Raw genomic sequence first — 21,511 nt, 5'->3', positions numbered from 1 at the left:
GCTTTCTTTGCAGAGTCCGAAGTTCATTAATAAATTTGTAATTACTTGTGTCGCAATGAACTCTGGGTTGTTCCACTTTTGTATTGATACCTTTTTTTTTAAAAAAAGCAAACTTTTGCAGAAAATGTGTTAGTGTTAACTTCTCATTTTCACTGGTCAAACCCTGCATGCGCTGGTCTCTCAATTCTTGGAAATTAAGCCATTTCCAGGAAATCCATCAGTTAGTTTCTTTTAGCAAACTGGGACGGGGGAGGTACAGATGGAATGGCTGGTAGAAGTTTTGGTGAACTCACTTACAGAACTACTGTTTTCTGAGGGTGGTAACCAATGCGGCCATGGCCATCTCTCCCACACAGCATAGAGCATGGCTAGAGAGACTGACGTGACAATAATCATGACAAAGTGTGATGAGCCTTAAAAGGTAGGGAAGTGAAGGTGCCAGCTGAACATGAAGTGGGGACACTTAACCTAATTTATAGGTCTGGGGAGGCCTTCTGGAGGCAGCGACCTTGAAGCTAAAGCCAGCAGAGTGAAAGGCAGTGTGGGTGAGGGCAGAGAGAGAGGAGTCTCTCACCCCTGGAGGTTGGCAGGCAGAGAGGGATCTTCGGAGCCACTCTCAGGAGGCTTGACTTTTTAGGTGCTGGAGTTCCTTCCCAGCCCAGAACGTCCTAAGCCTGACAAAGGCAGCATGTGGTCAGTCATCCTCTCCTTTGGTGCCCATATTAAGATAGGGACGATCACAGCAGAATGTTCTGCCTGTGTCGAGAGCAGTCTCCAAAGGGAACCTCTTTGGTCACGCAGGTTTTCACTTCCAGTTTTCAGAGTACAGTCTGAATGTATGTAGACAAACAGACCACTCAGCAGCTCTGTCAGTAATTTACTGCAGGGTCACTTGGGTCATTTATAAATCTCTTCTTCCTTTTCCCCTCCCTCTTGCTTCTCCCCACTTGATAGCATAGAGGATTGTGTTTTTGCACTATTTTGTGTTATTGATAACAAAACATAATCAAATTTCTACTGGAGTTGGTCTAAGCAGAAAGAATGAGTCCTAGAAGGAAAACTCCCCCAAGGAGTCCTGAAAGAGGGGACCTCCCTGGCAGTCCAGTGGTTAAGACTCTGCACTTCCACTGCAGGGGACACGGGTTTGATCCCTGGTTGGGAAACTAAGATCCCACGTACTGCATGGTGCGGTCAAAAAAAAAGGAGTCCTGAAAGAGAACTTGTGACTTTCTGGGGTCACCATGAATAGACCACCTTACAAGTGAGTATGGACATGAGGAGACTTAAATCAAGGTGGTATAGGAGACAGAGCTGGACTGGGTGTCACTGAGTGGCCTTGAGCAATATCACCTCATGGGCCCTGGGGATCATACCTGTCAGATGAGAGCTGGACTGCTGCTTTCTAAGATCCTGCCGACATACAAGTGCCAGGAATCTTTGAAGGCAGAGAGAAGAATGGTGTGAAGTAGAACTTTGTAGACACGCGAGAGGTGCTTGAAGCAGGTGTTACGTAGAACTTGGAGATAAGGAGGCCTGGCTTGGGCCATAAACTATAAATTAATAGCAGCTCCCAAACAGGAAGAATGGCAGTGTGTATATTCGGAGTAGAAAGGACCACGGATGGACCGACGTTGCTAATTGATCTGCTCTGTGGAGCCTGGGAAAATCAGGGTTTATTATTATGAATAAACCCTGCCCCTCCTGGCAGAGGCACATAGATGCTCACGTGAGCCACACAGCTCCCTGTCTTTGATGGCAGGGAGCTGCCCATGAGTCTTTCCCTGTCGGGTCACGTTGGAGCCCTGTCTGTTCTCATGTCCTTGGAGCCTCCTTGGGACCATTAGCTACCTCCTGGTCCCTCAATTTCATCTGGGCTGGAAGATGGCTGTTCTGTTCCCTGAGGGGCCCTTGGGGCTCCCCCAAGGGAGTTTCGTGTATTCCACATAGTTCATATTTGAAGTGAGACCATCCCAAACCTTCCATCCAGATATCTTGAAAATCCATCCATGTTTGTGTGCTATGGTAACAGAAAAAATCTTAGTTTTCCAGAAGAAAGAGAAATCTTTTGATATCATTTTCAACATTATTTTGGATTATATAGTTTTGTATAAGAGCAATGCCATAGCTCATTTTGAATTATTGCATTTCTTGGCCTTTTGGTTTTAAAGAGCTATCATAAGGATAATGATAGTTTTGGATAATGATTAGGAACAAGGGCACAGGAGTCTGGCTGTGCCCAAATCCCAACTCTGCTACTTGTTGAGAGTCTTACCTTGGGTGAGTTAATCCATCTCAGTTTACTGTCAAGAAAATGGGGATGAGTGCTCACAGTTGTTGTGATGCATGAAAGTTGCTTAGCACGTAATAGTGCTTAATAAATGGGAGCTACTATTATGTCTGAGAGCTACATTTTTATTATTAGCTCCATTATTTTGACTAATAAAAGTATTAACATCACAGCCACAACAAAGAAGTTGCTCCCAAGTGAACTTGAAGAGTAGCTTACCTTTCCTGGATTAGATGGGGTAAAGAGTAGGGGAACAGCTTCTTTTAGCTGTCCCACAAGCATTTCTTCCCTTCATACTGCTTGGGCTCCTTGCTGGTGAAGGACGTGCCATTGACAGATGCCACAGAAGTGAATGTTTCTGAGTCTTTAACTGTGCTGACATAGGCTTACAGAATAAAGACCCCTTTTAAAATATAAATGGTGCTTTAACAAAGTTTTAAAATCTAAGTTCCTTGATTCCAGATTTACTGATGAGGATACTCTAAGATGATCAGTGATTCTCAATAGTGGCTAGTGGCCACCCAGGCTCAAAGGTGGGCAAATTGTTCAGCTTTTCTGTGCTGCAGTCTCCTTACTTGTGAAATGGGAGTAATAATAAATAGCACATCTACCCTCTGGGTTGTGTGAGGACTAATTGAGATAAGCCACGTTGAACACTGAGCCCTCAAGATAAGCTGGTGTTAGCAATTGGTTTTGATTATTAATAGTGCCTGTTCTCTCTGCACAGACGGAGCTTATAATGGATGCTGCCCATAAACAAAAGAGCTTACAATTCAAGAAAACCATGGATGTGAGTCTCACTATGTTGCCTTTTTTTTTTTTTTTGTAATGGTGATATTTTCTGATATCCTGTGCTATGTATCAACATATTCCTGAAAATAACATTAGTGAGGTGTTTTAGGGAAAACAGCCTTTGGTGGTTTGACTTTCTATTTAAGGCCTTGGAAAGGTTGAGGATGAAATCAGACAGAAGAAATACAATGATGTTATCTTTCTGGCAACCTGGGAAGGTATAGCAAGTCAACTTAAATATTTCAGACCAGGACATGTATACTTTATGATGTCTTTTATCTTGTTGGGTTTGAGCTTCTTCCCTGTTAAGACTGTTTTGAATCTTCTTCCCTGTTAAGACTGTTTTGAATCTTGATTTCTTACCTATTTTTATTGAGTTTTAAGATATCTGCAAATAGTAAAAGCCTCCTTTACTTTAAGTAATTTATTTTAAAAATGCTTAACAAGATAGAACTAAGAGAAGTTGCTGGGGACCTTACTCTAGCTTTTCATGAATCTCTTAAAAATGAAACTTTGTTACTGGAACATCTGTGACTCCATCTTTGTACAGAAGTATCATCATGATATTCTATGACTATGACATCATATCTGGTAACTTTGTCAAAAAAGAAAATGTCACCAATGTTGATGGCGTATGCAGTCTGTTCTGCATTTTTTATTCTTTGATGCAGAGCACCTGAAAAGCGATTGATAAATAGGGAATGATGTCAGTGTAATGCAGAAATGGTGTTGGTTGATATATGATTACTCCCAGAACTTTTATGTTTTGAGCAATCTGGGGAAAGCTCTCTCACAATTAAAGAGAAAGCCTATTGAAATATAATTTTCCTATTTCCTCTACCTACATTTAGAGCCATAACAGTGTTAAAATTTTTCCTTCAGCTGTCAAAAGTAATTTAGAAAACTCAGAAGAGAAAGGAAGACTATTGTATTTACGGATTTTTTGCTTGGTGTGTGTTTTTTCTTGTGCTGTTCTAAGGTTTCTTCTTTTATAATTTTCTTTTGCTTGGAGAACTTCTTTAGCCATTCTTCAGGGTAGGTCTGCTAGTGATAACTACTCTTAGTTTTCCTTTAGTGATTTCCTCTTCATTCTTAAAGGATATCTTCACTGGGTATAGGATTGTGTGTTGACAGTTCTTTTCTTTCAGTACTTGAAAAATGTTGTGCCACTTCCTCGTGGCCTCCATAGTTTCGGATAAGAAAGCTGCTGTAATTCAAACTGATTTTCTTTTATGGATAAGGTGTCATTTCTGCTTTAAGATATGATATTTTCTTTTTTTAGTTCTCAGAAGTTCACCTCTGTGTCTTGTCATGGATTTCTTTGGCTTTATCTTGTTAGGGGTTTGATCAGCTTCTGGAATCTGTAGGTTTATATCTTTTGCCAAATTTGGAAAGTTTTCAGCTATTCTTTCTTTCTTTTTCTTAAACTTTTTATTTTATATTGGAGTATAGCCAATTAACAATGTTGGGATAGTTTCAGGTGTACAGCAAAGGGACTCAGCCATACATATACATGTATCCATTCTTCCCCAAGCTCCCCTCCCATCCAGGCTGCCACATAACATTGAGCAGAGTTCCCTGTGCTATACAGTAGGTCCTTGTTGGTTATCCATTTTATTTTCTTAAAAAATATTTATTTATTTAGGCTGCGCCAGGTCTTGGTTGCAGCACGTGGAATCTTCATTGCAGCATGCGGGATCTTTAGTTGTGGCATGTGGACTCTTAGTTGCAGCATGCATGTGGGATCTAGTTCCCCAACCAGGGATTGAACCCAGGCCCCCTGCATTGGGAGCGAGGAGTCTTACCCCCTGGACCACCAGGGAAGTCCCAGTTATCCATTTTAAATATAGCAGTGTGTTCATGTTGATCCCAAACTCCCTAACTATCCTTCCCCCCGGTAACCATAAATTCATTCTCTAAGTCTGTGAGTCTGTTTCTGTTTTGTAAATAAGTTCATTTGTATCATTTCTTTTTAGATTCCGCATGTAAGGGATATCATATAATATTTATCTTTCTCTGTCTGACTTACTTCACTTAGTATGACAATCTCTAGGTCCATCCATGTTGCTGCAAATGGCATTATTTCATTCTTTTCATCAGTCATTATTTCTTCAAGTACTTTTTCAGCCCACCTTTCTCTCCTAGGAGTCCAAGGACATGAATGTTAGATCTTTTGTTATGGTGCCAAAGGTTCATGAGGTCCTGTTCATTTTTTTTTCAGCCTATTTGCTCTCTGTTTTTCAGACCAGGTAAATTCTATTGTACTATCTTCCAGTTCACCAATTCTTTCTTCTATCTCTTCCATTCATACATCCATCCTTTCATTTAGTATATTTTTCAGTTCTAAAATTTCCATTTGGTTCTTGTTTATATCTTCTGTTTCTTTGCTGAGATTTTCTTTTTCTTTGCTAAGACTATCTATTTTTTCATGTTTCAAGTGTGTTTGCAAATGTTTATTGAATATTTTTATGATGGCTGCCTTAAAATCTTTGTCAGATAATTGTAACATCTCTGTCTTCTTGGTGTTGACATCTATGGATGGTCTTTATTCATGCAGTTTGAGATCCTCCTGGTTCTTGGTATGATAAGTGATATTCAATTGATTTTGGACATTTTAGGTATTCTGTTGCAAGACTCTGGATCTTATTTAAACCTTCTATTTTAGCTGGCTTCCTCTGACACCACTCGAGCGACTGAGGTGAAGTGCCACCACATAACTGCTATGAGGGGTTCCAGGCCAGGTTCCCCACCTTGGCCTCCACTGACACCATAGGGTCAGTGTGGCCTTGTTACTACTGGGGGTTGATTAAAGTTCTGAATCCCCATTAGACTTCCTCTGACACCACTGCAGCAGGGAGGGCGTGTACCTCATTACTGCCAGCTGGGGGTAGTGGAAGTCCAGGCTCCCCACAGAGTCTCCACTAGCTCTGTGTGTGGGGCTTGTGGGGCTTTGTTACCTCCTGGTGGGGATGAAGGTCCCAGTCCCCTATTGGTCCTTCTCTGATACCACCTCAGCAGGGGAGTTGGGAACCGCATTATAGCCTGGTGAGGGTGGAAGTCTAGACTCCCCACTTGGCCTTTGCTGGATGTGTGGTGGGCGGGAGGGGGGCATGGTTTCTTTATGTGGTGTTTGGCTGCTGTACAACGTGGAGGCTTCTGTCCTGCTGTGCTGCCCCTTTTCTGGTCTTTTGGCTAGAGAGGGGAGGTTTTCATTGGGGCTTTTTTTATTTGTTTATGTCCACTGGCATTTCTTGGTTGTCTGCTGCTTTGGCATTCATTCTGTGATATAAGAGGCCCAAAGAAAACCCCGGGCACTCACTTCTAGGTTTCTCTCTGAGATCAAGGACATCAGCTAATCTGCCTTCTTCTCTCCACCTTTCAGAATCTTATGTTTGTTTTATGTAGACTGTCCAGGGGTTTTAGTTATACTTGTGTGGAGGAATAAGGTAGAGTACATCTGCTCCATTTTCTCTGGAGCCCATATAACCTTTTAAAACGATATTTTACGATATGCTTTTAGAGCCATAAATATGATCATAGCCCATCAATCTTACACTAAGAATCTAAGACTCTATCTTTAGGAAATCATCCAAAATAAGAAAAACAAAATGCACTACCGTGTTCACTACCTATAATGAAAACTACAATGTACATGATTTAGTGACAAAAATGGAGAAAGATTAAATTGTGTAACCTTTAAAAATATTATTATGAGGACTATGTAACAACAGAGAAAAAGTGCTTAATATGTCATATTAAAAAAACAATGCACGAAAGAGAAAGATTGATAACTGACATTAAAATTTAAGACTTTTTGGGACTTCCCTGGTGGTCCCGTGACTAAGACTGAGCACTCCCAGTGCAGGGGGGCCCAGGTTTGATCCCTGGTCAGGGAACTAGATCCCACGTGCCACAACTAAGAGTTCTCAGGCCACAATTAAGAGTTCGCAAGCTGCAACTAAAAAATCATGTGTGCGGCAACTAAGACCCAGTGCAGTCAAAAAAAAAAAGTATAAAAAAATTTAAGACTGCTTTAGAGCAAAAGAAAAAAATATCATCTTATACGTGATAACAAATGGGAAAAAATATTAGTAACTTATATAATTTATAACCAGTTAGTGTTCCTAGTATAGACTGAACTCTTAAAAATCAATTAAAATGAAGAATGCTCCAAAAAAAAGTAGGTAAAAGACATGAAGTAGAAATGACATATCACCTTAGTAATGAAATAAATACAAATAAAACAAGGCATATGCCAACATTCTCAACTCTAGTATTAGAAAAGGTTAAAAACATTGTCTTATTTTGGTGTTGGTAAGAGCATGAGGCCATATACCCTCACGTACGTGTTTATAGGAGTATGAATTAGTGAAAACAATTACACTTCTAGGAATCTGACCTGTAAATTCACACTACCCAAAATAAAAATCAGAGTATTTTTATGTTATACAAAATGGGAGATAAGGTAAATGTCCACCAGTAGAGAGTTGGTTAAGAAAATTATGGCATTTATATATGTATGTGTGTGTATTTACAACCATTAAAAGTGTTCAGCTACAGCAAAGCAAAGGAAACCAGAAACAAAAAGAAAAGATAACCCATAGAATGGGAGAAAATACTTGCAAATGAAGTGACCAACAAGGGATTAATCTCCAAAATATCCAAACAGCTCATACAGCTCAATAACAAAAAAAACAAACAACCCAGTCATAAAATGGGCAGAAGATCTAAATAGAAGAAGACATACAGGTGGCCAGAAAGCTCATGAAAAGATGCTCAACATCACTAATTATTAGAGAAATGCAAACCAAAACTACAATGAGGTATCACTTCACACCAGTCAGAATGGCCATCATCAAAAAATCTACAAACAATAAATGCTGGAGAGGGCTTCCCTGGTGGCGCAGTGGTTGAGAGCCCGCCTGCCGATGCAGGGGACACGAGTTCGTGCTCCGGTCTGGGAAGATCCCACATGCCGCGGAGCAGCTGGGCCCGTGAGCCATGGCCGCTGAGCCTGCGCGTCCGGAGCCTGTGCTCCACAACGGGAGAGGCCATGACAGTGAGACGCCCGCATACCCCCCCACCAAAAAAAAAAAAAAGAAAAAAAAATTGCTGGAGAAGATGTGGAGAAAAAAAGGAATCCTCCTACACTGTTGGTGGGAATGTATGTATGGAGGTTCCTTAAAAAACTAAAAATAGAACTACCATATCATCCAGCAATCCCACTCCTGGGCATATATCTGGAGAAAACCATAATTTGAAAAGATACATGCACCCCAATGCTCATTGTAGCACTATTTACAAATAGCCAGGACATGGAAACAACCAAATGTCCATCAGTAGAGGAATGGATAAAAAAGATGTGGTACATATATACAATGGAATATTACTCAGCCATAAAAAAGAACTAAATAATGCCATTTGCAGCAACATGGATGGACCTAGAGATTGTCATACTGAGTGAAGTATGTCAGACACAGAAAGACAAATATATGATATTGCTTATATGTGGAATCTAAAAAAAGGGCACAAATGAACTTATTTACAAAACAGAAACAGACTTAACAGATATTGAAAACAAACTTATGATTACCAACAGGGAGAGGAGGGGAGGGATAAATTGGAAGATTGGGACTGACATACACATACTACTATATATAAAATAGATAACTAATAAGGACCTACTGTATGGCACGGGGAACTCTACTCAATACTCTGTAATGACCTATATGGGAAAAGAATCTAAAAAATAGTGGATATACATGTATATTTATAACTGATTCACTTTGCTGTACGGCAGAAACTAACACAACATTGTAAATCAACAATACTCCAATAAAAATTTTTTTAAAAAGTGTTCAGCTGCAGGCTTCATGCTTGATACAGAGAAGTGTGTATAAGATATTGTTGCATAAGAAAAGAATTGTTGCATGAATATCTTATGTGCTTGTAATTAAGAAAAGTTATCAACTTTTGTTTCTATGTATGTGTAGCAGAGAGAATTATAAGGTTGTTTACTGAAAGGTTAACCCCAACTGAACTGCAAGGGATGCTGAGAAATGTAGGAAAGCACGTCAGATATTTGATGAGCACAAACCATCTCTGCAAAGGTGTCTTGATTCTTAGTCAAGCATTTTTTGGGGGGAGTATCATTTTTATTTATTAGCCAACTGATTCACAGCTTTGCTTTGTTTGAACAAGTTAAGTCTTTGCTTCAAGAGTTGAAACAGAAAATTATTTGATTCACTAACTGTAGTTTGTGAACTATTTTCATACTGCTGATAGTAATGGTAGCACAGGAGAGACCACGGCCTACTTTTAAACTGGCTAAAACAGAATTCTATAAATCAAGAAGGAACATGACTACCCTTGAGCTACAGAAATGATGGGATTGATGCCCTCCCCACTGTCCACATGCTATGAGGAGGCACGTCAGAATACTGAAACATAGTTATAGTTACCAGGACCAAGTGATTGCATCTAAGTTCTGAGGGTTATGAATATTACATATTCACATCCTATAGTTACATAAGTGTTTGATTTTGCCTATTTCAAATTCCATCTTTTGTTTCAGTAAATTTTTAAAGCTCATGTACTTTGTTTTTGCCAAATAGGAGTCGTTACTTCCTTGATCAGGTTACCACTACATACATGATTTGGAAAAGGGCTGGAGAGACCTTCCAAAGATAGACAAGAAAGAGCATGTCCTCTGAGTGCCCCCAGTCTAGTGGTGATCAGAGCCCTAATCAGTGAGCCCTCTTCTCTCCTGGGCGTGGGGGGCTAGGGTCACCGTCTGCTTATCTGTTTTGATCCTCTTTTGGCTCATAACTACAAAGGCAAAGAAGAACTACGAGCAGAAATGCCGAGACAAAGATGAAGCAGAGCAGGCTGTCCACCGGAGTGCCAATGTGGCGAACCCGAAGCAACAAGAAAAGGTACCTGGGAGAGCAGACAGCCTGAAAAATCTGAGATTTACATATATCAAGCTAAAGCCAATTAATAGTCTTAATAAAAAATGGACTTGCACTCTGAGCTCCTGGCAATACCCTCCTTCAGGCAATTAGAGTCCTCGGAGCCAGAAAAACCCTTGTCCTATTTTGGGGGTCGGGGAAGAGCTAGAGGAGCATAGCCACAGGGGAGGGGGTTCTGATGTTTTCATCTTTTTTTCAAAACTCAGCTCATGTATTCTTTATAGCTAGGCTGCCTCCTGCTTGGGTGTTTTATAAATTTAATTTTATAAAATCTGGATATAAGATCATCAGCAATCAGAAGGTAGGGAGGGATATGTTTTTAGGAAGATGTAGGGCAAGATGCTCGATGGCTATTTTCCAATGGTGTTAAGATTAGAGGGCAAGTTGAATGACTAACTCATGAGAGAAATATAGGTTAGACTTGAACTACAACTTGTCTCTTCTCAGTCATTGCTTTAAAATCTGTTTTGCCTTTAGAACCCTAGCCCAGCATTCCTGACCTCTTTTTTTGTTTGTTTGTTTTTGTTTCTGTTTTGTCCTCACAGCTTTTTGTGAAACTGGCAACTTCAAAGACTGCAGTAGAAGACTCAGGTGACGGGTCTGCTCCCAAGGATGGGGGAGGATTGTGGTGGGGCTTATGTTATCCTAAATCTGTCTGAGAAAGGCAGTTTTATATACCATACAATAGTGAATGTATACATATACAGTAGGATTAACAAGGTATGAGAAGGGACGGAGGGGGAAACAGGGAAGGAAGAGAGAGGGGAAGGGAGAGTATATGGGAACCTGGGAGAGTCGGAGGAAGCAAGTGAGGCAGCGGTTTCTGGCCATTGCTGCCTTAGGTCTTGCCGCCTGACAGGTGACTGAAGGGTGGGGGTGGGGGGGGGAGGGGGGGTCAAGTGGCAGCTGCTTTGGACCAGGTGCTCACTCCGATTTATTGGGAACATCTATCTTAAAACCCCTTTTCAGCCCTGATAACTCTTCTCTGCTGTGAAAGAAACAACCAAGTCGTGAGGCCTTGTCATCATTGAAGTCTAAAATCCAAACCAAGCGTTTGCAAAGGCTTCTAATTCCCAGCCACAGTTTCTTGCCGGAGACAAGCCTCTCACAACCGTGGTTGCTTAAGTTTCTGAATCCAAAACTGAAGTAACTTGGTAGTTCACTTTTCTGCACCCCTCATTGTTTGTTTAATTTTCCTGAAAATGGTAAGAGGTGGAAGGAAACCCTGGCTGAGGTTCCTTGTCAGCTTTCACTTTTCCTTCCTTGGAGCATTTCTGGCTAATTGCTTGGTTTTTCTTTATAAAGAACGTGATGCCCACCTTTGCTTACTTTTCATGGGTCTGCGAGCCCCCTCCCATCCAGTTTCCAGACCCAGGCCCCTCCCCTCCATTGCAGACAAGGCGTACATGCTGCACATCAACACTCTGGATAAGGTCCGTGAAGAGTGGCAGAGCGAACACATCAAGGCCTGCGAGGTACCTGGAACCCGAAGGGCGGGTCTTCCTTCCTCTACTTCTGTAGAATTACTTGAGGGCAAATTAGAAATCTGGAATTTAAGTGGAGAGTGGAAGGAATTGGAATGCTTTCCCCTAAACCTTGTCTTTCTGCTTCTTCCCGATCCTGACCATGCTGTCCCACTCTGTTCATGGCCTTGCTCTGATGTTTGATTCGCACGGGTATGAAGCAGCTGAATCAATTAACAGTTAATTCATTGATTTCCTATCGAGAGCCTCACCTGTACTTGCTCTGTGACAGAGGAATGCAGATGGCAGGAGAGCTGACCTAGAGTTTTTTATTCTCACACCTTTTGTTTCACCATTGCCCCCTTCATTTTCAGCACATGCCTCACAATGACCCAGAGAAAATAAAGACACAACCTGGAAACTTCCTCAAGTTTCTGTCACCCTGTCTACACATTTTCCTTACCAGTGGTTCTCAAAGGGAGGTCCCAGGACCTGTACAAACATCATTGCCTTGTTAGATGCAGATCTTGTTAGAGATGCAGAGATGCAGGTTCTCAGACCAACTCCAGGCCTCTGGAATCAGAAACCCTGGGCATGGGCGCAGCAGTCTCCATGTTAATAAGTCCTGCAGGTGACTCTGCTGTGAATTCAAGCACGAGAACTACTGATCTTTACCACCCTCCCTTCTCCTGTGATAGTGGTAAAGGGCTGCTCTGCCACCACTGGGCTCAGGATCCTCCAGCTGGCTTTCCCCACCCCCTTGCACACAGCTCCCTTTCACAGTGGACTTTTATTATCATTCACACCTCAGCTCCTTCCAGCTTTCAAGCCTGCCACTGCTGCTTCTCCCTTCTCTTCACAGCCAGGCTTCCTGGGGGAATTGCCTGCACATCCTCATTGTCCTGCCTGTCCCAGTGGCTGTGTCTGGGGTCTGCTCCCCTGCAGCTGTTCTCCCAGAGGAACCAGTGGTCCCCTTGGTGTGAGGTCCAGCATGCCTTTGCAGTTTCTAATTTTATTTGACCGGTCTTTAGCACCTGAAACTGTGGGTCCCTCCTAAAACACTCTTTTCTGCTTTACTTCCTTAATTCCACAATCTAATGGAAAAACCTGAAATAAGAGCATTTTTATATGGTTTTAAAACATGCAAAGCAATATCATATACATCTTATGGATACATATATATTGTCAAAATCTGCATAAGAATGATAAAATTTAGGATAATGGTTATCTCTGGGGGAGGAGGAACATAGTAGAGATTGAAGAAAGCACACAGAGGCTTTAACAAAATCTGAAGCAAATATGGCCAAAAGTTTTGACAAAGCTGGGTGGTTGGTATGTGGGTCTTCCTAATGTCAGTCTCTATGATTCTGTCTACGTGAAATAGTCTATAATAAAAATAATGTAATATTCGTATGTAGTACTTATATACTGTATATGAATAATAAAATATTTATAGATGAAATAGTGTATTTGCTTCAAAATACTCCAGGGAGTAGGTGCATTGGTAGGGAAATAGGTAAAACAGTCAGTTGTGAGTGGATAAGTGTTTCAGCTGGTGATGGGTACATGGGGATTCATTATGCTATTCTCTCTCCTCTTGTATATGTATACAGTTTTACATTATAAGAAGCTTTAAAATGTAATAGTTTTGTAGTCAACCTTTAAAAAATACATTAATATATAACATCCACTGTTGAATACTATAGCATCCACTTTATAGAATAGTTTGATTTTCCATAAGTTGTATTTGCTTACATCCAAAAACTATTGTTCAGGCAGTGACTTTTTAAACAACTTTTTTTATTAAGGAAATTTCAAACATACACAAGGATAAAAGACAAGTGCAAGGTCCCCCATGTACTCATCAACTAGCTTCAACAATTGTGACCGTCTTGCCAGTTGAATTCACTCATTCTGGGAGGGGGTGAGAAGGAGGGCAACTCTGAATTGGAGGCTCTGGCAGGCTGCCCAGGTACAGATGCCCATTAGGCAGTTGGAAATGTGAGCTGGAATTCAGGTTAGAACATTGACGTTTAGGTTCATCATCACCTCTTACTTTCAGAACTATATCCAGTCCTATTTGTGTTAATATGTTATTAGAATCCATTTGCATTCTTTGCCTGAGTAAGAGTTTATGAGCTTCCTCGGTGGGTGGGAGTATGCTAAATGGGACAATAAGCTTACAGATAATTCAAGGTTGAAATTGTTTCTTAAGTCATAGCCAGTCTAGACAAATGGCCCCTTTCTCTGCATATGTACATGTAGTTTTGTTTCTGTAGGTGTTTGAGACTCAAGAATGTGAACGAATAAACTTCTTTCGGAATGCACTGTGGTTACACATGAATCAGCTGTCACAACAATGTGTCACAAGCGATAACGTAAGTCAGAGGCATCCACGGAGGATGCTTTGCATATTAGATTCATTAGAGTGGAAGGAACCATAAACATTTATTAGTTCCTCCGTGGAGGAACTAATAAATGTTTTATGTTCCATAAACATTTATTAGGGCCTCATTTGAGGCCCAGGTAGGTACAGTGACTGGCCCAAGTCCACACGGTGAGTATGGACCCAGATAAACACCTAACCTGCCTGACTCTTGTTTCACTTTACCACTATGACTTTCTCTCTAAGAAATAAAGGGTCAGAGCAGGAGAGCAGAGAAGGGAGACCCAAATGCAGTTTAATTTATGGAAAACAGAGATGTCACAAAATGAATGTGAGTCCCAGAGACTGCTCCGGTCTGAAATGAGGTCACTCCAGGACAGCACCAAGGACTAGCAGACTGAGCCATGCCCGGGCTAACGGTCACTCCAGGGCTCAGGATTTACTTCAGCAGTGTTCCAGGGCCATTAGTGATCCAGATTTAACTTGTACACAGCAATTGTCATGGGTTCCCAGGTCTCAGGGGGACATGAATCAAATTATCACCACTTTCTTTCCTAAGAAATAGCCACCCTCGCTTAGATGGGACATTCACTTTAGAAGAATAATTAAACACCCAGAAAACAAGTAGGATTGACTGGAAGAACTTTTCTCCAATTGTCTTTGCATTTGTGTGTAGAATTGGTCATGGGACTTGGTGTCTATTTTCTTTGTCCCATCAGTAGTTAAAAAAAAAAAATCTTTCCACCAAGGTTTCTGTGCTGCTACAAAAAAAAAATCTATATTTTTTTGTCATCTTTAAAAAAAATTTAAATGCAGATATGCATCAGAGAAATCCCTTTATTTGAGTCCAGGACTTGGGAATGTCTTCTTTTTTCTTTTCAAAGCAAAATTTGGAAAACAGCCATTCATCAAACCTCCTATTTTAATAAGCTGTGTCACCATTTTTATGGACATATACCTCTACCTTGATTTATCTTCTTTTTGTTAGATGTATGAAGAAGTCCGTAAGAGTTTAGAAATGTGCAGCATTGAGAAGGACATTGAGTACTTTGTGAATCAGCGCAAAACTGGACAGACTCCACCAGGTGAATGGAGCTGTAGGGTGGGGGGTTAATTAAGCAATTCTATTAGTCTTTCTTGTCACAGATCATTGAGAATGGAAGTCATCAGCCTCTTAATGTTTTACGTCTTGATGATTCCCTAGCACCCATCATGTATGAGAATTTCTACTGCCCCCAGAAGAATGCTGCCCCACCAGGAAAGGCTACAGGGTCTGACTTGGCAAGGTAATATCCAGCTTTCTTTCACATGTAGAAAAGTACTTTTGGGGACTTCCCTGGCGGACCAGTGGTTAAGACTTTGTTCTTCCACTGCAGGGGGCGCGGGTTCGATCCTTGGTCAGGGAACTAAGATCCCACATGCCGCAGTGTGGCCAAAAAAAAAGAAAAGAAAAGAAAAGTACTTCTAAAGAACATTTTTATTTTTAGTGTTCCAATTCTAATATGGACGTATTAGAATCAGAACATATCTCTACCATTGCATTTGCTTAGTGAGTGCTAGGTTTTTGGCAATAGCATTTTTAGGACAAACGTTAAATGGGTTGTACTAGTCATAGTTCGAGGGGGATTGTATCATGCTTGAGTGTAATTATTATTACTCATGCATGAATCCTATACCTTTCTTGTAGAAAGCAAGAGTTGGAAAACTCTGGCCCCCTGTGAGTCAAATCTGACCTACCTGTTTTGGTAGGGCCTGCAAGTTAAGAATAGTTTTCATGTTTTTAAATGGTTGAAAAGAATTGAAAGGATACTATTTTGTGACATGTGAAAATTACATGAAATGCAAACATCAGTGTTCATATGTAGAGCTTTGTTAGAAGATGACTGCACTCATCTGTTTCCATTCTGTCTACGGCTGCTTTCTCATTGGAGCTGAGTAGTGATGAGATAGAAATGCTGTGTGGCCAGAAAAGCCTAAATCATTTGCTATCTGGCCCTTTACAGAAAAAGTTTGCTGCCTTGATATAAAGGATCCTGAGGGAAGAGAAACTTCTGTTTCACATACAGTCACCTCGGAGTCTAAGCTGTTGAATTTTCAGTCCAGTTTTTAAAAAGATAAGGGAGTGTTTGACGGGGAAGTGCAAGTTCATCACCACTGTTTAAGAATGCCAAGCGCTGCTCAAAGCAGTAACTTTGAGTTAGTTCCTTTAACCCTGACAGCAAGGTAGGAACTGTTTGACTTCCCATTTTTTTATCAAGGTGATCAGGAACTCTTGCCCACATGACTGAGATTTCTGGGCTGCGGGGCAGGGCTCTGTGCGTCCCGCTCCCCAGAATAATGTAACGTCTGCAGCCTGGATCCAGGAGGTCAGCGCTGCAGAGCTTTTGCTTCCTCTGAACTTTTCTTAACCCTCCAGAGCAGAAACCCCATCTGATTAGCATGCAGTGTTTGTAGAGTGAAGTAGAAAATTAGAAAAATAACAAGAACTTATCTGAAAGATTTTGGTTTTCATTTCTTACAGGAGAAGACCTCTCCCAATTCCTAAAAGTTTACCAGGTAAAGACTGTTTGAAATCTTAGGTCAGCTTTTATTTAAGGTTGAGTAGCTAGAATTTTGAAATAAAAGGAAAGAAGGGAATAAATAGAATCAAATTTCCAAGAGAATGAACCTATTATTAGAAACTATAATACTGTTTGTCACAGAGTGGAATTTGGTAATTCGTGGTCTATTTTATAGCTTATCTAAGAGATTTCAGCTACTCAAGTACCAAAAGAAACTTATAAGGCATTCTTACTAAGAGATTATTTCAACTTGGACCATGAGAACAGCAAAACTGGGATACAGTTTCCTTTGGATTACACAGAAATGTAATTTATAGAAGATGTCTGGAAACATGTAACCTAATATTATGTATTTTGTACACTGCCTATAATTGGATCTTTCACTGAGCACCCTGGTCTCTTTTTCTCTCTGAACTCCTATGATACCTCTGGGAGAACCACACACTTAGTGCTTTTTGTTAATTTGTATTCCCTGGATAATTACAAGATCCTTGAGGGCAGGCACTTTGTTTTCTCCTGAATCAGTCACAAAACATAACACAGTATTGGGCACATAGTAGGTGCTCAACAAATACCTATTATTTGAATAAAAGAAAGATATGCCTATCTATGTTCAAAGGAAGAGGGAAGAGATATCTTGGGCTGCATTTAGCATCTTGGCAAAAATTTAGTGACTGAAAAATTTAGTGGCTGAAATTACATCTTTGAACTAGATAAGGATTTAAGTTAATTGATTTCTTATTACCTTATAATTACCACTTGGTACTGTGGGACTTACTTTTGTCCATTTTTGAAGGTGATTTTACTGTGGGGACTGCTATCTGGGCATGGTTGAAAAATGGCAAAGAAATCATAATAGGGATTTCCAATATGTTTTCTGACGTGTAGTTATGACTATTATTTGTAGGTTTTGTTGCCAGATATATTTTCTTCTTACAAAATGGCAGTCACCAGACTCTGAGTGGGATGCCTTGATTTGAAAAGGGCTAATATATTATCATGAAAAAATGTTAACTAATGTTGCTCTGTGTTTTGCCCTTTACAGATGACCCTGATTATTCTTTGCCTGATAACTACAGTTTGATCTATCAGTAACATCAATGGTAAGAACCTTTCATCTTCACAGAATCAAGTTGTGTTTAGACTGGTGATTGTATTTTTGAAGTCTTTGAAGCTTCTTTATAACATCACTGCAGGCAAACAATGCCAGTGCTTGGAAGTGGGCACATCAAACATTACTTGCCTGCACTCCTCTAAAACCACCCACTTTGTGACTTACGGCCAATTAGCTGTTAGGACAGAAGCCATGGTTTTCTTGATTAGACAGAAATAATCAGAAAGTATGATTTACATTTGCATGTAAGTCTTCAAATTGCTTAAGAAGTGTGTTTATAATATTTAAGGAACTTTGCTGCAAAAGATAGTGGATATTGAAGACGTAAAAAACCTCATCCTCTAACTATATATACCTTTCTGACCAACAAACAAATTGTAGTCTTTACAGCCAGTCATCACGTCTGCTTCATTTCATAAGCCTCTCTCTTTCTCATGGAAAGAGGCCCGGCTCATTTTGGAGGTAGAGCAAGAACGTGGGAAATCAAGTGACGTGGTGTTCAAAGGTAGAACCTGCTCTCCAGAACACCATGCAGTGATGGCTATGTGGTGGGGCATCAGCAGCTCCAAGAGTTTATTTTTATTTTTTACCTTCCTTTTTTCCTCTCTCTCTTCTTCCTTCCCTCCCTCCCTCCCTTCCTTTCCCTCCCTTCCTTTCTTCCTCCCTTCCTTTCTCTCTTTCTCATTCCTCCCCACCTGTTCCTCCTCTCTTTTCCCTTCTTCCCTCCCCACTTTCTTCCTTCTCTTCTCTTCTTTTCGTTTCTCTTTTCCTTCCTTTCTTTCCCTCACCCATTTGGGTAAAGCATATATTCTAGTTGCTTAATAATAGCATTTGAGCCAGCAACTGTAGTTCCTCAGAGCCCAAGAATCTGCTGTTTGAATGTAAGATGCCAATACCAACACATTTGCTGAAGTTTGGTCATTTCATTGGGCCTCATTAGTGTCTGTGCCAGCTCAAGGAGTAGGAATCGAGCATGTATAATTGACTGAATTTAAGAGAATTTTAAAGAGGGAGTCTACCTTTATTAGTAACTTTGTTAAGCGACATCACAACACTTAAAATAGTTTGAACCTTTGGAATTGACATTTAAATAGGAATCTTTAGGAATTTGTGATTTGTTCTGCAATTGTTGATTTTAGCTGCTATTCTTGTTTTTAATTCTAACATGTTTAGGTAAAGATAGATTATGACTTTTGAATTAAAAATATGTATATAAAAATATAAATGTATGTGTTATTTATCATAAAGCAACATTTTTATTCCATTTTTCATCAGTTGGAATACCCATTTCTCACTGTTTGTTTTCCTTGGCCAAGCACATTGTTCTTGTTGAATAAAATCTCAATGTAGGAGCAGGGTGCTGATATGAATAGTTAATTCAAATGAAATTTCTTTATTATTTTCTTTCAGAAAACAAAGCTTTCTGTGGTTGGCGCTTCTGTGGCATGGAAGGAGACACTTAAAGCAGCAGAATCTGTAGAAATTATGTCAATCATGAAGACTTTGAAGTGAACCCTTGCTATAATTTTTTGATGTTTTAAAATTTATGGTAGACATTTAGTTCAACTTAACCTAGTAGAGTTCTCCAGTTTTTAAAAGAAGTTTGCAAATTGCCCAACACTGAAGAATTATCCTTTTCCAATCAAGTTACTAAAGTTGTGAATGAATTGTGTTTTCTGCTTGATTCAAGAAAGTCTGTGGATTTGAAGCCTTGACTCTTGGGAGTTGGGGCAGGGATGGCTGCAGAGAAGTCTGAGCCAGCAACTCAGCAACTCAAGAAGCTCCTTTGCCTTTTGGGGGCAGCGTGGCACATACTCAGTGGTGTAAGATTTAAAATCACCTTCCTTTTTGGCTGGAAGATTTAGAGGCCATCTGATAACACTTTCTCATTTTACAGATGAGGAATTGAGTCCCAGAAGTGTGAAATCGATTTCCTTATAGTTCTCTCAGCCGACTAGGGACAGACGCAGAGGCAGAGTACAAGCTCATCCCACATCACCATCCTTCTAACCCTTCCTGAGACCGTGATGCGCATGTTGAAATTTAAGACGCCAAATGTTTTTGCCAGCATCTTTTCACTTGGGAAAGTTACCAGGGTTAAAATGTCAGATTTATTTTTATATGGCTCACTGTGTGTACTGAACTACAGAGCACCATATTTAATCTAATCTAAGAAACCATTCGTTGTAAAACATCCCCTTACTTTATATACCACTAAGAAAGTCAGTGGGGGAGTTGACACTTGTGACAATTAATGGCCAAGCCCATTGGAATCTGAGATGCTAAAGTGTGGGGGAAAAAGTGTATCCTAGAATCAATGAAACATGGTATTTTGACTTTATCCCTGAAGAGAATTTTAGACCTACAAAGCCACTACTCAATCTTTGGTCTTCACAGAGAATCTTTCCCTTGCTAGGTCCTGGAATTTTTAAAGTGTCAATCTTACCCTTTCACAAATATTTGGGTCTTCCTTTGGTCACCCACAAACAGCAGAGAGATTGGTCTAATATTCGCACACTGAGCAAATGGTACATTTTAGTTAATGACAAGTTAAAATAGCACTGGCATTTATTTGGGATGTTGTGAAATTCTGGTACCACAAAGAGCAGATACCTTCCTTTTCTGCTCTGTGCATAGCTTCCCCAGAACTATGGACAAAGTGATTGAAGGAAGATCGATTGTTTCCCCTTTTCATATAAGGTGCTGCTGAAAGTGGCAGCTTCTTGTCATAACCAGCAGCTTGCATCAGTTGGATAGCCTTTTGAAAAACTGGAGTTTGCAAAGGGTCATTGACTTCCCCAGATTGAACAGGCTCAGGAAATTTTCCTTTGAACTCAGAACATTCTATTTTTAAGTATTTTATTTATTGTTAGCAATTCCATAGGGATTTCAATTTTCTCTCTACTGGTCAGTGTAACTGATGTAAAAATGTCTTAAGAATTGAAAATATCTTTATTTTATTGCTCTTCCAGTTCAATATGAAGTAAAATAAAGGTTCCTGGTGATTTGGGATTTATTTTGCATTTTTGTGTTAATTGTATCTCTCTTCCAAGCTCTATTTGACCCCTTGTTACATTTGCTATCATTAGACCACCATAGAAGGACAAACTGCCGGTCAGGGAAGCCAGGAGGAGACTGGCACCAAGCCACTTCCTACTAACTCTTCAGGTGCCAGATGCAGGGTCCCTTCCTCGGGGAAGCATGTTCCCTGCCTCCAGGCTTGGTGGGATCCCGCTGCTGTCTCCTTCCCCACTCTCACATTTTCCTTGTTATTACAGGATTCACTCTTGAAATTAATTGTTCAAAGTCTGGCTTCCCTCCTAGACTGTAATCTCCATGAGAGCAGGGTCCCTCTTATCGTTTTTCCTGCTACATCCCCAGAACTTGACACATAGTAGTAAATATGAAAGAACTAGTGGCCTAGAAGAAGATAACGTAGCTAGAGAAACAACCAGTTGAGAGAGAAGTAGGAGTGTAAAGGGAAGCCAGTCAAATAAGTTTACATGATGAATTTAGTAAGTATGAGCTGTTCTGCAGACTGTCAGCACCTTAATTTGGGTTCCAGCAGAAGGAGACCCTGGGATAAAGATTTGAATGCAGGTACTTTTTCTGGGGGGTGATCCCAGAATGCACCAGTATGGAAGTGGGGAAGTAAGACAGCGAAGGGAAGGAAAGCAAAAAAAAATGTTCATTATCAAGCAAGTTACCACTGTGGGCAATAAACTTCAGCTGCTGGGACTCTTGGGTGACAGTGTGGGACCCACACCTCAGAAATAGTTCACCTGAGGGGAGAGAGCTGGGATAGTCATTCACCAACTCCCACCAGTCACAGGTAGAGGGCTGCTCCTAGGAGGTGTTGGTTCCCTGGCATTTCTGTCTTTCCATGAACACCAGCAGAGTGGGTTCCAGCAGGCCGAGAGTCCTCACATGGTTCCTG

At 40.5% G+C, this 21,511-nt stretch overlaps 1 protein-coding gene across 2 annotated transcripts in view; it reads left to right on the top strand.

The window, feature by feature from the left end:
• The window catches only part of PSTPIP2 (proline-serine-threonine phosphatase interacting protein 2), an 84,522-nt gene extending 63,936 nt beyond the window's left edge, over window positions 1-20,586 (top strand). The window contains exons 6-15 of one of the 2 annotated variants that reach the window (XM_019936978.3): window positions 3,015-3,077; window positions 9,916-10,014; window positions 10,596-10,641; window positions 11,446-11,525; window positions 13,793-13,891; window positions 14,888-14,984; window positions 15,104-15,185; window positions 16,421-16,455; window positions 17,506-17,563; window positions 18,985-20,586. In XM_019936978.3, coding sequence (XP_019792537.1) covers window positions 3,015-3,077; window positions 9,916-10,014; window positions 10,596-10,641; window positions 11,446-11,525; window positions 13,793-13,891; window positions 14,888-14,984; window positions 15,104-15,185; window positions 16,421-16,455; window positions 17,506-17,555 — 651 coding nt within the window. In that variant the 3' untranslated portion in view covers window positions 17,556-17,563; window positions 18,985-20,586. The remainder of the gene's footprint in view (window positions 1-3,014; window positions 3,078-9,915; window positions 10,015-10,595; window positions 10,642-11,445; window positions 11,526-13,792; window positions 13,892-14,887; window positions 14,985-15,103; window positions 15,186-16,420; window positions 16,456-17,505; window positions 17,564-18,984) is intronic. The other variant, XM_019936979.3, reaches the window with a different exon arrangement.
• Window positions 20,587-21,511: the final 925 nt, after the last annotated feature.

Source organism: Tursiops truncatus, chromosome 13, assembly GCF_011762595.2.
Source record: "Tursiops truncatus isolate mTurTru1 chromosome 13, mTurTru1.mat.Y, whole genome shotgun sequence".
NCBI classification, from domain to species: Eukaryota; Metazoa; Chordata; class Mammalia; order Artiodactyla; family Delphinidae; genus Tursiops; species Tursiops truncatus.
Note: the sequence above shows the minus strand (reverse complement) of the source record. Positions and strands in the feature narration are given on the sequence as shown.